This window comes from Leptidea sinapis, chromosome 45, assembly GCF_905404315.1.
Source record: "Leptidea sinapis chromosome 45, ilLepSina1.1, whole genome shotgun sequence".
NCBI lineage: Eukaryota > Metazoa > Arthropoda > Insecta > Lepidoptera > Pieridae > Leptidea > Leptidea sinapis.
This window is the reverse complement of record NC_066309.1, coordinates 6,282,125-6,301,577: the sequence shown is the minus strand read 5'-3', so window position 1 is coordinate 6,301,577 and position 19,453 is coordinate 6,282,125. Positions and strand designations below refer to the sequence as shown.

The following is a 19,453-nucleotide window of genomic DNA, read 5'->3' as shown; positions in this document are numbered from 1 at the left end:
GTTGTAGTGCCGCTCAGCCTTAGGGGTTTTTCAAGAATCCTGAGCGGCACTGCATTGTAATGGGTAGGGCGTATCAATTACCATCTGAGCTGAACGTCCTGCTCGTATCGTTCCTTATTTTCATAAAAAAAAAAAAACAATTTAACACTAGTGGTATATTTATTTCGGTGTGTAACGAGGTAGTCACTGCTTAATTGCCTATATACGCTCCTGCCTACATTTAATTAAACATTCCCACATTTGGAGTCCTTTTTTATAATTTGATCGAATGGGGTGTTAATTACATATGTTTCGAAGGTTATAACCGTAGATATTTATTTACATAATTGTCATTAAATTATGAATAAAAAAACATTATTATGTTAAAGATTATTATATTTACTATTTTGTACAGACTAATTATTAAATCAATTATATTATTGCAATTATTAAATTTTACTGAATACAGAATCCACCTTAGAACGCGATCGAGCCGCGTTATAGGAATACGTATTACCCCCTGTAAAATCATTATAAATTTTACACTATCGAAATATGTATGCGGGAAATTATGGCGTTATATGGTATGCCCGCGTTATAAGAGTTGCAATTGCGTAATATGAACACGCTTCATAAGGATACCACGTTAATAGAGTGGATTACTGTAATTACATATGGTACATAGGGAGTCATCTGTCGTTAAATCTCTTGGCATAAATTTACAATATAATTTTTATAGCTTGTACCTTCCGCCACTAAACTTTCGTCTCATATGAAAACTCTAAAATAATATTATTATAAGAATCGACATCCTAACGTCATAACGAAACAAAATATACAATATAAATTGTATCATTTTAAGTGATTTGACCTTTTCCATCTTATTTAGGCGAATCTATTTATAAATGAATAATTATATTCAAGATCACCCGTTCACTGAATGTGTATCTCGTTTTGTTTGTCTTTTGAAACAAGTTTTGCGCTCCAAAAAAGTTGTTTCTACTAAATATACTTACATACCATAAAATATATTGACAAATTTTAACTTTTTAATGTTAGTAATAGAATGCCAGGTTAAGATATTTTTTGTTTTGTATTACATCTTTTTTTGTTTAACTCTTTATAAAACAATAACTTAAAGCCTTTTATCAATATCCATAGTATAACAGACATCATGACAAAAGTTAATATATAAATGTCTATCATGTAATATGCCAGCCATGACATTCTCAATCCTGGGCTTTTCATAAATTCTGCTCCATTATTTCTTAGAACATATTCAATCCAATATATTGCTAAATTTAGAGGAGTCATTGGCCTATCCTTGAATCTATATGAAACCTCTATTGCTCGCTGTTTATAGCTTTCGTTTCTCAATACTTCATTAATTACTCTATCCACGTTTTTGTCATTTAGCTGTTCATACTGAAGTACACGTCCAAATCCTGCCTGTTCTGCCAGCAAAATATTGTTAAACTGGTCAGCAAATATAGGAACGCCAACCAAAGGTACTCCGTGGTAAATTGCCTCTTGAGTACTCATTAAGCCTCCATGCGTAATAAATAATTTTACATTGGGATGAGCTGAAATTTTGCACACTATAAATAACCAAATTACTTCATGAACTATTGTTTTACAGTTTTATATTTTCGTTATTCGAGTTTTATTTAAAAAAATATTAATAAAAAGCAACATAACCTTCACAAAATAACCTTAATATCAGTATAAAAAAAAATAAAGATTATACTTTACATATTCATAAGATAAAACAAACAAAATAGCGTGGAGCACTGGCACAAATGACCATCACGCGACATGCAACACACAGACGAAAAATTTTGAGACGATGTAATAAAAGTTTCACTTTAATAAGTTTCAACCATCGATCTTATAGCCAGTGAAAGCTATCAGATCCAACATTAGAACTCATCACCGGCTTAACTTACCTTATTATTGCCGACCTTTTAGAAAGGTTTACGTGCTCTTTTTTAAGGTACCCATGTGGTATATACCACAGTGGAAACCCTAAGATGTTGTCTCTGGATAAATGTTAAAGTGTTATTAAAAAACCCTTGCAGTAAATCGTATTACTCAATTACAGTTTATCCCAACGATTGGCATTCTGAGACTAGATTATAATTGTTCTTAACAATAACTTATATATTATAATTATTGTGAGAGTATTAAAAGAGCGAATTTGAAGAAAACTGTGAGGGTCTTTTGCACTAACACGACACTATGATAGTGATTTAAGTAATTGACATCAAATATAATTGTCATTTTATAAAATATTTAAAATTAAATGGAAACTTGTTAGCTAACGCGACTATGGAACATTGGCTAGAATTGTTAATAAAATAATAATAAGAAATAAAATGAAAATAATAAACATGTTTTACCACACACAAATTGTCAATTTCCTAATATGCGAATATGGGGGTTGAGTAGGCTATCAACTGTAAAGTAGATCCTGTAGATGAAGCCACAACCTGAGAGTTGAACAAAGCATACAAGATTTATCAACAATACGTCACTAAACGGTTGGCTTATTTGGAAGAGCCCTTTCACGGAACACGAGAATAAATTTTGTTTTCAAATAGATTAAAATAGTAATACTACGACTAAAAAACAATAAGTAATAAAATTATTTGACATTACCCAATACAGCGCTTTGTGGAAACCATTTTCTAATAATAACATTATTTGGTTTATCTTCCATGTAATCCTCCTCCCATTTCCACAGAACGGTATGTTGAAGTTTGTTAAATGTATTAAGAAGAGCTCTTTTCTTATCTCCTGGCAGTTCCGAGCTCTTCACATTGGAGCCAAAATTTACATAAATAACTCCATGCTTTGATTCACTTAGTATGCGTTTAAGATCCTAAATAGAGAATAAATTATATAATTAGTATCTATTAACTTATTTCAGATATTTTTATTACAGCTACTAGGTACGGCTGTATTGCCTTGTATAGTGTCCAGTCGTTCACTCTTGGCTTGTCCTCAGTGATGGCTGCTCCTATAATTATGTTTTACATAGTATTAAGATTTTATTGTTATTACTTGGCCATACGTGTCTGTGGCATGGTGTTTACAATCATTTTTTATGTCAATCACCAACCGAAGGGGATGATCTTTTCTTTTCTCTTACAAATCTAGTACTTTTTATGTTACTAACAAATAAATTAATTTCAATATTGTCACTATTATACAAAATATTGTCTAAATTAGAATTTCTAAAGAAAAATCTATTTGGTCGATACTGCGTTTGGTGGTATAGTCCAGTCATTATAGTAAGTTCACCATGGAATTCGAGATACCCAGCTGTAAGTCTGTAAATACTTGTATATTTTATTTTTATTATTTACACCTTAAAAGTTGTCTCAAAACCTCCATATGGTAGGGTGTACGCAACTATTAAATTTCAAGGTCAAAGGTCACAAAAATCGGTTTTTAGGGTATATACAAGTATTTACAGACTTACAGCTGGGTATCTCGGCATTCCGAGATTCTTACCTAATTTAAGCTTAAATGACTGGACTAGTAAGGGATATTATGAAACAGAGGCGGTTTCCTAGACGTGCGGAGTGGGACTTTAACGTGAATTTTCGGGAGACTATCCTTGACTAGACTACCACCTAGCAAATTTTTACTAGAACTTCAAGTCATGGGCATTTTAAGGCTCTATTAGAATGGTTGTTAGGTCCCTCCTCTCAAATTACACTGTATTGCAGATGAAAAGGATCATCGTTTTCATTTGGATGCGTATCATGGAAAAGCTACTGATTAAATTTAAGTAAGGTCTTCTAAGTTTTATTCCTCAGACACTTGGCCCTTATATAAAAGAATATTTCGATATCTTCATTAAATATAAAGTTATTAAAGTTTTAAGAAACATCGATTTTTATACGCACTACGTGCTGAGTCATGTGTGTACGCAGATGAAGTTGAAGTTATCAGCTAGTAATAAATAATATAATATCAACATTCATAAATTGGCGTGATATCGCAGAGGACCGAAATAAGTGGAAGACTCTCGTGTCGGAGGCAAAGTCCCACTTTGCGCCGCAGGAGTAAGTAAGAACAAGTAAACATTCATACATCCAAGAAATATTAAATATGTGAAAATTAAATAATGCAAACAAGGTTCAAGATGAAGGTATTGATGTCATTCGTCTAATTAATATATATATTAATAATAATTCATCACAGATATTTAAACCACAAAGGTGAATTAATAAACACTTGGCAATTAAAATGTTTTGAAGACGAAACAATTTGTAAATAAACCAACCATACATTTGATAGATTTTCCAAACTGCGACAGAATGGTGTCGGCTGCAATGGATGTCCCTCATGAAATAGTTTTTTTTTGTCAATTACAAATTTGCAATTGAACTAGTGACCTTTTTTCGTGTCATAAATTCACATATGCTATTTAATCTTCTTGATGGTGGACGCTATAGTGCCTATTTAATCTCAATTGTTTTTAGACTCTATTTAGGTTTAATTAATGTATTAGAATCGTTTGCTGATAAATAGATTACTTTTTAATTAAATAAAAATTAAAAAAAGATTATTAGTAACTAAATAAATAATTGAAATAAACGAGGAATAAAGCATTAATGTACAGAAAGTATCATTTGCTGAAATGATGACCACAGAATATGGCCACTGAACATTTAACTTTTGTAAGCAATGAACTTTTAAATTTTAAATAACTATAGCATAGTAAATACTATGCTACTTTTTTTTATATAAATGATATCTTGTTGCTATCCATAAATATGGATAGCAACGAGTTTCAGACAAAAAACCGGAAGAATTCCACTGCTGGCCACAGGCCTCCCCCGAAGGTCTCCACGAAGATCAGTCCTGCGCTGCCACATCTCACACTGCCACTGATCACATCGTCGGTCGAAAATCGAAACCAATATATTTAATATTAAAGTTATAATTAGATTTATTCAATTTTAATCAGACACTTTCTAATATAGTTGTTAATAGTTAATAACTATTAACAATTATATATAAAGTGAACATTAATCATTTACCTGTGGTAAAACATCGTCGGAGTGTGCAACATGCAGTCCTCCAACTTCAATAATATTTGGCTGATATGCAACAGGAACATCAAAACTAAAGTGGCTATTTATGAGAAACAAAGATGCATTTTTCTGTATATCATACAAACTTGGAACTGGCTGTGGTAAATTTTTAATATACTTCTTTACCAATTGTTCTTGTTTATCTAGGTATCTGTACCGCCAGAATATAAACTCGTACGCAGATACGTATAGATTCTTTAGTCGTCCTGCAAATGATGTAGGATCTTCTATGGCTACAAATTCGTAAAGAACAGTGGACAACTGAAGTGGGTTGCCCACCATAAACAATTGTTTCATAGAGTTTCCATATGGTGTAACGACTATTAATGGCGCTTGGTACTTATGTGATAACATATAAAAGGCTTCTTGAATAAAATCTTCACATATAACTAGATCAAAATTGTAATCATTTTCCAAAAATTTTTTCATTGTAGTTGAATTTAGAAGGTGTTCTGTAAAAGCCAAACCACCCTTCCATAAGACTTCTTCAATGAATGTTATTTCGGACATTGAATTTGTTGTGAATATGTTAGGTCTTGGTTTTCCTGAAACAAGTTAATAAGAATGAGAAAATAAATGCAATCACCAGTTCACCAGTGGGAGGCTCCTTTGCATAGGAAGCCGGCTAGGTTATGGTTACCACAACGGCGCCTATTGTAATGGGTAGGGCGTATAAATTACCATCAGCTGAACGTCCTGCTCGTCTCGTCCATTATTTTCATAAAAAAAATCAAAATACGACTGTGCTGGTAACGGCTATGAGTCGTGATTTGCTTGATATCCTTTTCATCATCATCATCATCAGCCGGAAAACATCCACTGCTGGACAAAGGCCTCCCACAAAAATTTCCACGACGATCGGTCCTGCGCTGCCCTCATCCAACGTATTCCGGCGATCTTGACCAGATCGTCGGTCCATCTTGTGGGGGGCCTTGGCAACACTGCGTCTTCCGGTACGTGGTCGCCATTCGAGGACTTTACTGCCCCAACGGCCATCTGTCCGTCGAACTATGTGCCCTACCCACTGCCACTTCAGTTTCGCAATCGTTTGGACTATGTCGGTTACTTTGGTTCTCCTACGGATCTCCTCATTTCTGATTCGATCTCGCAGGGAAACTCCGAGCACAGCCCTCTCCATTGCCCTCTGAGCGACCATGAGCTTTCTCATTAGGCCCATAGATAGTGACCACGTCGATATCCTTTTACTAGTTGTAAAATGATATTAAAATGGTTTATATTAAAATGACATTGTTCTAAGAATTTTTAGTTTATAATACCTGTTATTTCCCAGAAGTCTTTCTTTTCAAATAGTACTTCATTGTAATTATGTGGAACAGAGTCTTCCTTGTGTGAAGTTAGCACAGTTACATTGTGCCCTCTACGAGCCAACTCCAGCCCAATAGGTCTAAGAAATATGTTGTGCGATTTTGATATGAAGGGTATTGAATATAGTATATTGGCTCCTTCACAATTCAGAAGATATATTGACCATAGAACTATAAAGGGTAAATTCTGAAATGTATTAATAGAACTTGTCAGTAATAACTATTACATTAATATGTATGGTTCATTGTTTGTGTTTTACAAAACATATAGTTTTTATATGTATTAAGTATGTAATATGTTTTCAATAAAAAAAACACATATAATAATCTAGTAGATTTTAGATAGTATGAATAAGTAAATATTTTTCTTGATCAGTATTTATCTACCAGTAGGAGGTGCACACGATGCCGGCTAGATAATGGGTACCACAACGGGGCCTATTTGTGCCGTGAAGCAGTAATGTGTAAGCATTATTGTGTTTCGATCTGAAGGGCGCCGTAGCTAGTGAAATTACTGGGCAAATGAGACTTAATATCTTATGTTTCAAGGCGACGAGCGCAATTATAGTGCCGCTCAGAATTTTTGGGTTTTTCAAGAATCCTGAGCGGTACGGTATTGTAATGGGCAGGGCGTATCAATTACCATCAGCGTAACGTTCTGCTAATCTCGTCCCTTACTGTCATCTTAATATATATAAATCTCGTGTCACAATGTTTGTCCTCAATGGACTCCTAAACTAATGAACGGATTTCAATGGGGATTACTTCATGGAGTGCAGTTTAGTCCAACTTAAGAGATAGGATAGTTTTTATTTCGATTTGGGACCCATAATTATTTTTATTTCCAATATTTGTTTTGTTTGGACATATTTTCTGTGAGAGTATTTTTGACGCGCGGTTTGACAGTTCTGCTGTGAAACAATTTCATTATAACAACAAGGAGCATATTATTATGTTACAATGAAAAATTATTGACAAATTCATCAAAAACGGTATTTTATTTATTATGTGAAGAACAACGTCTGTCTGGTCAGCTATTATAAAAATAAAAATAGCTTTTTACAGTATATAAAATATTTCCAGCTCTAGCCCAGCTGCATTAAAAACATTTGCTGCAACAAAATTGTATAGCTTGGCAAGTCTGGGTGGTATTGTTGATCCCGGACCTTATTAATTAACGCCTGTTTTACATTCGTGTTGGTGATTAAAATATATTTTATAACTCCAATCATTTCAATTTTTTAGATATAAATATATTAATTTAATATTACAATATATTTCTTAATATAATTTGTAAAAATTTTGATTTAAGAAGCGCATATATATTCGGAGAGATTCTAATATTTGAAAATCACATCCGTTAATCTCACGGTTATTCCGAGCGAATATTAATTGTTTGTTGTTATAAACTAACTTGTACATAACATGAATTACAGCATTAATGCAAGCGTTTTAAGCATCCGCATCGTCTGGATATTTAAATACTTTAAGTAACTTTTTCACCTCTCCAGCACGAAAAGGGCGCTATTGCTACGTGAAAACTCGCAGCAAAAAGCGTGAGGCAAAGTGATTTAAATTTCGAACCCCACGTGAACATACATCCGGGAATTACTCCGCGTTAAAAAAAATTAACAATGCGATCCGGTGCGTTCCGAAACTCATTTTAGCCTAGCGTATTATCTCATTGTCACAAAAATTTATATGTTTCTTATCGAAATTTTGATTTATAAATTTTACTATTGCCTTTTTGAAGACTTAATATTAAAAATAAATACTAGTAATGATGTTTATAATAAATATTGTTAAATATTAAATTAATTGTTTCTCTTACTATAACCTATAAAACTTTTCTCGCTAGTCGAGGTGAAAAGTTGTAGGTTTCACACGAGAGCAAATTTTTTTTTGTCTTGTGCCTTTAAATCATTCCCTACCTCAGTAGTCTATATTAGAATCACTCGCTATTCTCGTGATTCAATTCTAGACTACTTCGCCATTTCGTGATTTAAAGTCAGCACTTGCAGAAAAAAGTAACTTTGCTCACTGGTTGAACAAATAACTATTTAACGATTAATAAGATGTAAAATATACGAGATCGAAACGTGTCGACCTTTCGCTCATCGATGACTAACAAGGGAAATTCGTCTTTGGTTGTAAACGATATGGTCGAATATTGTTTCATACTAATTATGCCTATGTTGTTTACGTTTTACTTGTTTATGACGGCGGATTTTAGTAAATTTTCTTGATGTATTGCAACAGTTTACTGAATATAATTGAATGTACAATAATGAAATGGTACATCTTGGAGTTTTTCGCAACCTGGTACTTATGTTCTATTCTATGTATGTATTCTATGTTAAGGACGCAGCTAAAATACTTAATCAAGTTAGTTGCAAAAATATAGAATGTAAGAAAACAAAGTCAATTAGTAAATCTAATCAATGTCAGCAGTTATTGGGTACAGTAAATACCAAACTCACACACATTAAGATATGATGCGAACATTTTATTAATATGTGAAGAAGTATTGAGAAATACATAACTTCAAAAGATTTTTGGACAAGTTTCTGTTTGATAAAAGCATTGAACTTGTTGCGAGACAAAGTAGCGAGTTAAAATCACTATGTTTAATAAAATGGCTTACCATATTAATGAAACAAGTTTCTTCTGCAACAATATCAGAATGCACGCGTGAACTGCACTTGTTCACTTCCTGTTATTGCCGAAGTTGACTGCAAGTTGATATAGAATTTATTAATTAACCTTGCTATTAATAGCCGCGAATCAACGTAAAGTGCAATATATATTAAGAAACAATAAATTACTCTCATTAATATATGTCCAGTACATTAAGTACTTAATTAAGCACAATCTTTGTAGTTAAAATTATATGTTTAAAAAGAAGGCATATGACTTTGATATGTTAATATATATATATATAAATCCAGTGTCCTGATGTTTGTTTCCAGTGAACTCCTAAACTTATGAACGGATTTTAATGGGGATTACTTCATGGAGTGCAGTTTAGTCCAACTTGAGAGATTTCCTTTCCGATTTGTGACCCATAATTATTTTTATTTCCCACTAGCTGACCTGTCAAACGTTGTTTTGCCATATAAATTATATATGTAAACCTTCCTTGAGATTCAACGAATCTATTACAACAGATTTCATTGAGATCGGTCGAATAGTTTAGGAGTTATTAGGGAACATACAAACATACATTCTCTTTTATATATATACAAGCTGTCCTGACAGACGTTGTTCTGTAGATAAAAAAATACTGTTTTACAGGAATTTGACAATAATATTTCAAAACATCAAGAATTATTTCGTAAAAAATGCTCCCTATCGTTATAATGAAATTGTTTCACAGCGGAACTGTCAAACCGTACGTCACTAAATTCTCTCATAGACAAAATGTCCATACTAAACAAATATTTGGAATAAAAATAATTATGAGTCCCTAATTGAAACAAAATCCATCCTATCTCTCAAGTTGGACTAAACTGCACTCCATGAAGTATTCCCCATTACAATCCGTTTAGGAGTCCATCGCGGAGAAACAACGTGTCAATTTACATATATTAAGATATTTGTTTGTAGAAAATATGTATTTTCTATGAGAGAATTTATTGACGCACGGTTTGACAGTTCTGCTGTGAAACAATTTCATTATAAAAGCAGGGAGCATATTTTACGAAATAATTCTTGATCTTATGAAATATTTTTGACAAATTCATAAAAAACAGTATTTTATTTATTATGTACAGAACAACGTATGTAGGGTCAGCTAGTATAATATATACTATGGATCTTTTCTGATTTGTTTGCTACGAACTTAATTGAACGAAAACTAATCATATAGTTTTTTAAGTTCGGATATGCTGTTGATTTGAACAATTTTTCACTAAACACTTTGTCAAAACACAACGAAAGAACTGCTGTTATGCGGAAAAGCAGTGTTTTCACAAATTATTTAAATGTTCTTTTCTCTTTTTTCACTACAGATATGATGATGATAACTGACTACACATATTATACTACATTATTATATCATGTTTATTAATGATATTTTATATCGTTTGTATTACATTGGTATGCATGAAATTTTTCAACCCTTTATAATAATTTAATAGTATGTCTCGTAATCCTTTCCAGTATCTTCAGGATTACCGATCTATACTTTATTCGATTACCGGTAGTGTCTTTATGTCAAGACCAAAAGGCATGCTAAGACATGCATTATTATTATTGTTTTTTTTTATGGAATAGGAGGACAAATGAGCGTACCTGGTGTTAAGTGATCACCGCCACCCACATTCTCTTGCAACACCAGAGAAATCACAAGAGCGTTGCCGGCCTTTAAGAAAGGTGTACGCGCTTTTTAATTGTAAGACTTGCTTCGTAAAAATGAAAATGTCTCTACGTTAATCAATATCTGACGATAATATTTATAACTAGCGGACTCGACAGACTCCTCGTACTGTCAAAAAGATAATGTGGCAGTTTTTTGTTCCTACCTATTTTATAGTCGGGGCAAAAAAATTTCTCCTGAACAGAACCGTCGCCCTGGTGATAGGTATAAAAATAATTAAATAAAACATAAGTAAGCATGTAAAAGTAAGTAATACCTTTATTGTTAAGCATGTTAATCATAATTATTAACATAGCTTTATACAATAGCAATAAAGCTCAAATTTACTCTACGTTTTAGTTAGAAAACGTTTGTATGGGAAAGAAAAAGGCTGTTTTTAGGATTTTTCCGGCAATTATTCGAATTTTTCTCGCCATAAAAACCATCCTTGAACTTCAACGCACATTTAAAAAAAACAATTGGCCAAATTGGTCCAGGCGTTGTTGAGTTATGCCAACACATTTTGCGTTTCATTTTTATATTATAGATATTGACATCATGCACTCACGCTATTGTAACCGACTTCAAAAAAGGAGGAGTTTTTTTATGTTTGTTACCTCAGAACATTTTGATAATTCTTTTTTTGTTTGAAAGCTGGTGCTTCCCGTGTGGTTGGTCAGCCAAGGTAGGTTTATAACAGCATACATATTATTTATGTATTATACGACATAGGTGATATGTGCTTGAGTAGTACGCGCAACGTGGAGAGGCGAGAGACAAGAGCGGCGCCTCGGCGGGAGGACACCGTTTCCAAAAATAACAATAATCGTATCTAGAATTAGATTAATAAATTAGATTGTATAAAAAAACGCAATTACTTTTATACTTGTTAGTGCATATTATATCTATAGTTTCGGAATCGTGTTTTTGAAGTCGTTTGTTTTTTGTTAAAAGTTTGTTTACAATAAAATACATTAATTTAAATCGCAATATTCTTAATTGAAACTTTATTTTATACTTTTTAGGTTTCTTTTCTTCTGCATTTTAACTATTAATTAATTTTATATCGATTTCAATTGACTTTCTTCTTTTTTTGATGGCAGAAGTACTTATTTATTATGGTTCGGATGATTATTTTACAATTACACCTAGATTAACACTTTGTTAATTATTTCTTATTCATTTATTTAAATTGTATGCAATTTAATCCACCACTATCCATTAAAATTCATCCTACATCTCGTACAGTCAAGCTAAATGTGTGCTCTCCAGACTATCAATGAACCCCTTCAATAATGTTCCCTCTAATACATACCTGCTTTGACTGCGTTATATTTTACAACTCCTAATTAGCCCTTTAATAATCAATGGACAACCACTAGAACCTGTTGAGAAATACATATACTTGGGAAAATTACTAAGTTTTGCCGAAAACAGCGACTAGAATATTAGAAATAGAAAGAAGGGTTCAATCAACATGGAATAAATATTGGAACATTAAAGAAATTTTCTAAAATAATATGTCTTCTGACATCAAAACAAGAGTACGAACTCGAGTCTCTTACTATGCCTGACTTATGGGTGCCAGACTTGTAAGCTCTATAATAATAAAATTAGGACCTGTCAAAGGGGGCTAGAGAGAAGTACGCTCAACATAAGGAATATTGATATAGTAAGACATACTAAGAAAAGAAAAATAACCAATGCGACCGACGCTCTAACATATGCATCAAAACTAAAATGTAAATGGGCTGGCCATGTCACGAGATGTACAGACCAGAGAAGGTTTGCGAGAGTAACATCGTGGAACGGCCCAGCGGGCAAGAGAAGCCGAGGAAGACAACTAACCAGATGTGAAGACGACCTCAGAGGTACAGCTGGCCCTAAATGGATAGACGTAGCACAGGATAGAAACGCGTGGGCATATTTGGAGTACAATATTTAAGAAACTTATTAAGCAAAAAACTGTGGCACTACAATATCGACATTAAATGAACACGGGTAGAGCCATTCTACCGTAATCATAAAAAAAATACATAATTCGCCTTAATAAATCAGTTTTGTATAATATTATAATTTCGGAGCAACCCGTAAGTAGAGACACCTACTTGTTCGTGATTAGCGATTCGGTTCTTTTTATCACCCCACTCCATTTTAAATTCGCAAAATATTGTACAATGTATTGGCGCCAAAATGAGAAAACTCAATGAACAATCATATAAAAAGACAGATTCCAAATTCAAATTTAATATTTCGTTTATTTTTAATTGTAAAAGTATTTATGGCCAGACTAAGTATGTTATATAATAAATCTTTTTATTTAATAAATCTTACAAAAACGTTCATATCTTCTTCAATATTAACACACGTCATGATTATTTTTATAGTAATAAGACCTTGCTACCACAATCTGAAGTACTCTACATGCTATTTTTACGTGCTCAGTCAGAAGATTCTTAATTCAAGCGATTGTTTTCACGGACGAGTAAAAAAAGAAGGACTCCTTGCCGTGATAATAGCAAGTGAAAAACCGTTATGCTAGTATGTGTGCGGTTACGGGGGATACTAGTTACACATTTTTTTCTCCCTTAAATAATCATATATGGCGACAAATACTTATGTAGTATCGTTTTTCACTTTTTCACAACGCACGACGGCATTATTAAAATATTTTATTGAGACGCAAACTGATCTGTCACAGACGATGACAATTCTCATAACGGCTGCCTATCGGCCTATAGTAGTTTAAGTGTGTGCGTGGGGCTATGTATTTACATGTTAATCGGCTTGTTGCACTGTTGTGTAAGGTAACACGGAGTCCTTATTTTTTTACTAATCCGTCAATTGATTTGCTGTTTTTTTGTTTGTTTGATGTTCCTTTCAATATAAGTCGAAATCCCCACACGTTCCAAACGACGACTGATTCTCGCTACATTTCTTAATAATGTAATTATTACTATAAAGTTGTTTATACAATAGTAAAATTCATTTATCTACTTTAGTCAAAGTAGCGGTATAACTTATAACTTACCTCTAATTCTTGGTAGTAGTGTCAAGTCAAAGTAACAAGTCTTTCCATAGTTGACGTATAAAAAAGTGTAATAACCTCAATACTTCTTCTCAATAACTGTCATCATCATTCATTGTTTTACAAATTATCTCAATTACAATCTAAATACAGTGATGCAACAAAAATACTCAAAAGACATGGCTTACTTCGAGTAAGTTAATAAAATGTAAATTAAATAAAAAAACCACAAGGGTTTTTGAGTACCTACAGCAGATGAAGCCACACACATTCTCAGTATAAAGTTGTACAGTTAATTAACTTTCATCCAAACATTACCGAATAAAAATAAAAATATATTTATTACCTAAATCCAACACTAGAATGAACAAAATAACTGTTTTTTTTTTCATTCATTTAAGATATTTTTTCCTCTATGATAGCCAAGACTAATCCAACACCTTTTGAGTTGAAAGAATATTACTATAATAATAGGTTTTATACTGAAAAGTTAAGTTTATTGGTTTAATATTGAATATAGAAGAACGGTTTGCCTACAAAAGTCGTCTGGTTCTCAAGGTATCTTCATCTCTCTACAGACTAGTAAACCTCGGAAAGAAAATTTTGAGGAAGACATGATATGGGTTTCTTAGTATGTTGAAATAATGTTCCCGTTTTCTTCTGGTTTTTCAAGATAACCTGGACCGCGGAGACTTCTTATCACTTCCGACGTTGTCTCGATGGTATTGTACTCCTTAAAAAAAACTTTACATTACAACAATGTAAGGGACACTATATTCTGCTAATAACATTTGAAAGATTGCGCCTCAAATCACATTTGAGCAAACATTGAAGTGCGTACTATTGCTCCATATAACATACATATTGTATTAACGTACAAAAACACCATCATTTCTCAATAAGATATAATATAATAATAATAAAGATATATAAGATAAGATAGAAAAACAAACATAAGGTAGTATTGTTTATGGATGACACTTCACTGATATTGAAAGTAAAAAGAAATCACGATATCGTGTACTGGCTTAGCGCTAATAACCTAATTTTAAATAACAAGAAAACGAAATATATAAAACTTACCGTAACAAATGTCAGAAATGTAAATGCGAGTGTTTTGTTAAACGGAGAGGTGATAAAACCGGTGGAATCTGCTATATTTCTTGGCATTATTCTGGATCACTATGGGGCCCCCATATTGAAGGATTGGCTAATAGACTTAGTTCTGCAGCACACGTGGTCAAAAAGATTAGACAATTATCCGACGTAGATACAGCGCGACTAGTTTACTTTAGTAATTTTCATAGTATTATGTCCCATGGTATATTGCCATGGGGCAATGCTACCGATATCATGATAAAAGATAGTAATCTTTGTACTGCAGAAGAGGGATAAGCGCTATTTATAACCTCCTCTAATGTTGTAGGAGAAACTTGGTGGCTGTGATCACTCAGAAGTCTGTATCAAGAAGTTTTTTTTTTATGAAAAAAGCGACGAGACGAGCATGACGTTCAGCTGATGGAAATTGATACGCCCTGCCCATTACAATGTTGTGCCGCTCAGGATTCATGGAAAACCCAAAAATTCTGAGCTGCACAACAATTGCGCTCGTCACCTTGAGATATAAGATGTTAAGTCTCATTTGCCCAGTAATTTCACTAGCTACGGCACCTTTCAGACCGAAACACAGTAATGTTTACACATTACTGCTTCACGGCAGAAATAGGCGTCGTTGTGGTACCCATAACCTAGCCAGCATCCTGTGCCTCCGACTGGTCTCGAAGAAGTTTCGGGAAAGACATAAAATAAATTAAAAACATTGATGTTCATGCGTGGTGCGAGTGAAATACTTTTAAGAACTTAATGTTACCTACTTTTATAAAATTACACACAACGAAAAACATATCAGTAATATAAATCTAATATATTTACATATAATATATTTATATATACATTTTTGTAATGTTGAGTCAGCCAAATATTTTCTGAAATTACTTTCTTTCATCTCCTAAAAAAACATGTAGCACTCACTAGTCCTAGTGAATCCTAGTAACACCGCGTCCAGAATTGAACTATTGTGTTCGTCACTCTTACATATGAGCTATAGTCGTCAAGCCCTGCCTTTATGAACCGCAGGATCTTCTTAACGCGAGTATTACTGATATCACCTGGGAGCAGGGTGTAGTCGCTAAGGATGGTGTTCAGCTAATGCATTAGTGAGCCGCAATCGAAGAAGAATGAAGAGGCGTTACATCGGCCTCAAGACAAAATCTGCAAGGTTTTTCGTTTTTGATTCCAACCACACTGAGGTGCCTGTTTAGGCGACAGTGCCCGGTTAGCATCCTGGTTAGTTTGCATAGGTTTTTCCTGCTCAGTGGTAGGGTTTCATTCGCTATATATATAGTTTCTATTGTTGAATATCTTTATCAGGGCTTTGGAATGGTTAAATCCAGCTGTTGCGTTGCTCCAGCGTTAAGTGCTTCTTGTTGATATTGGTTCCTCAGGGTGTAATGAATGGCGCTCTTAGGCAGTCCACAAATAGGTACCGGAATATATAGGACTGGACCAGCTCTTGCGAACTCATCGGCCATTTCATTGCCTATGAATTCGGTATGCCCTGGTATCTGAGAATCGCTCTATTTTCATGCCTACTGTGTTTAGGCAGTCTATGCAGTTTTTGACTAATTTTCATGCCGTCAAGTCTGCGTCTAAAGCCAACAATGATGCCTGTCTGTCAGAATGAATATATATGTTTTGGTTGAAGTTACTTTTTTGGATATTGGTTTCCGCGTATTCTATAATAATGGCGCATACCTCTGCTTCAAATATGGAGGCAAAACTCCCCAGGTTTGTACTTGATTAAACCAATATTCTCCATAGACCCCAATGCCATCTTCATTCCCATTTTGGACCTATCGGTGAACCATAAGAGGCTCCCGTCCTTCCACGAGACTTTGTTGTTCATGCAGTCGTCCCTAGAAAGTAGTTCCACAATATATTGTTTGACAGTGATTAATTGTGGAGTCATTTGAACAAGTATCATGCCTTATATGTGGTCTTGCAAAACTGAGACTTCTAAAGTCCATAGAGTTTGTAACATCCAGTTATATCACCCCCTCAGAGCGATTGCCCTCAGCAAGCCGGCTTTTCACCATTTGCTGTAATAACATTGGAAGAGGCGGTAGGCTTAGCATCGTCTCAATGGCCTCCGCACCTGGAGTGGAGGTCATGGCCCCGGCTACCAACATATAAGCAAGTCACTGCAGGCTATTTAACCTGTCTGCAGTTATTTTCTGGCTGGCTTTGTTCCAACAATGATCGATAACCATAACCTTTAATTTAAAAAAAGACCGTTTCATTACGAGATAGGCATAATAATATTCATCTAATTAATGAGATAAAAAGTCTTAGTTATCAAAAACTGGCTCAACTTCTTTTTATATAATCCCCCATAGTTATAAAGACCGCAAGTTTGCGTTTACCACAAAAACTACCCATTTGTCGTACGACAACACCTCCCTTAAAGCTTTGCCTAGTATCAGAATACTGGGTCTCGTAATCTCGAGCGATTTCCAATTCCATGGCCATCTGGAGGGCAAAGCCAAATTGGTTTCGAAGAGCTCCGTTTCTCGTATCGCCGCTCTTCGACAACACCTACCTCCCTTATAGCTTCGCCTACTATTGGAATACTGGGTCTGAAAATCTCAAGCGATTGCCAACTCCGCGGTCATCGAGAACGCAAAGCCAAATTGGTTTCGAAGAAGCTGGACGTCATAAATACAGAACGACAATACTTCAAGCCGGCCCACATTCTAGCGTTCTACAAAGTGAAAATCCGGCCACACATGGAGTATTGCTGTCATCTGTGGTCTGGCATACCTCAGTATCAGCTCAAATCATTTGATCGCGTACAACGCAGAGCTGCTCGAATTCTCGGGACCGGCAAGATCACTTTACGTTGCGTAGAGACATCGTTTCATTGTGTGTCTTCTACCGCATTTATGACGGGGAGTGTTCATAATTCTACCTTCGCACGACACGCCTCAAATTACAATATCATCCCCACCATACACTGTGCAGCTTTCCTCCACAGTATGGGTACCTTCAAAAAAAGCGCCATTCCAAAAGGCCGGTATCACTCCTGTGATTCCTCTGGTATTGCACGAGAATGTGAGCGGCGGTGATCATTTAACATCAGGTGTACGCTCGTTTTGATTTTCATTAATAATATTGATATTTTTGAATTACGTTATACAATTTTAGAGTGTTCCACGTTACAGTTTGACTAAAACTATCGAATCAAATCACGATATCTCTGGAACCATCCTTATGGCGTAGTGGCTTGGTAGGAATAGTCCTTTCACCGAGTAGAGGTAGGCTGCAGATAAGAATTGATTTTACGAAATTCCATGTGCAAGAGATTTTTTTTAACAGAACAACGTCTGTCGGGTCCGCTAGTTTTCTATATTATAAATGTTCATAGATAGATGTCATACATTCATTTTAATTTACTGTTCAATTTCAAGTCTAATTTTAGTGTTCTCTTTGCAATGTAATAAGCATCTAAGGAAAGGATTTGGGTCTTATATATATCACTATGATGATTTATCATATAAGTTGATGATTATTTATGTGAAAAAAGTTAACAAGATCAATTTGTATATTTTAGTTATCATATTACCCTAACAAGGAAGACTTACCTTATTTTATTACCTTTGAAGCCTAATTGATAATTAACAGCACTTAACAATGTTCCTTAATAGTACATAATAAAATCCTAATACTGTGTTATCTATATAAAAGGAGATAAATAATATATATATACGTTCAATTTGTGTTTATTTTTAAATTGAGTTTCATTCACTAAAATATTTAAGTTACTTCCAGGGCAAGTCTATTTTCATTTTGCATAATTTTTTCACTTAATATTTTATTTCTTATTTTGGAATATTTTAAATATTTGTTGAGTGTCATGCGAATATCGTAAGCCATAAATAAAAAAGAAAATAAGAGAGTCGTTAGTGTACATTAACACATTTTATTATAAGATTACATTCTTACATTTATTTTTTTATGTATTTAATTAAATTAAAATACAATCAAAATAAGTCGTTTATTATTTTGGACTATTTTTCTAATCTATAAACAAGTCAATATAATTAACTAATTAATTGTGGACGGATTAGTTCAAGTCAGAATTTGGTCCAAATCATGATTTATACATATTTAAAATAAAGCATTTTTAGTTGCATCTAACAGATATCTATAAGTTAAAAACAATTAAATTAATTATGCACCATTATTCTTTTTATATTGCAACTGCCTAGTCGAAAAATCATATAATAATATGTAATATTATTTTTACATTAGTAAAGCTATACGACTTTTTACAAAAAGCAACTGACTGTTAATTATTAACAAAATTCGTTAATTCCAACACATTATGTGTTACGGTCATAAAACCAACACATGGAATTGATGAGCCTAAAATCAATATTATGGCAAAATGGATCAAAGAAATACACAAATTATTACTTGTTAGTAATCTCTCACTTTTTCGGTGACTTTATAATTACTCCTTCTTCGTTCAGTATACAAAGGCGATACTCCGTTTTTCGTCTCGTACTTGAAAGGTCTAGCTTCGTGTTCAAAGTAT

At 33.7% G+C, this 19,453-nt stretch overlaps 1 protein-coding gene across 1 annotated transcript in view; it reads right to left on the bottom strand.

Annotated features, from left to right (window-relative positions):
- Positions 1-505: 505 nt before the first annotated feature.
- LOC126977361 (UDP-glycosyltransferase UGT5-like) overlaps positions 506-19,453 on the bottom strand; it is a 30,347-nt gene continuing 11,399 nt past the window's right edge. Inside the window, exons 2-4 of the mRNA XM_050826127.1 lie at positions 5,034-5,632; positions 2,638-2,860; positions 506-1,562 (exon numbers count right to left, since the gene is read on the bottom strand). Coding sequence (XP_050682084.1) covers positions 1,054-1,562; positions 2,638-2,860; positions 5,034-5,632 — 1,331 coding nt within the window. The 3' untranslated portion in view covers positions 506-1,053. The remainder of the gene's footprint in view (positions 1,563-2,637; positions 2,861-5,033; positions 5,633-19,453) is intronic.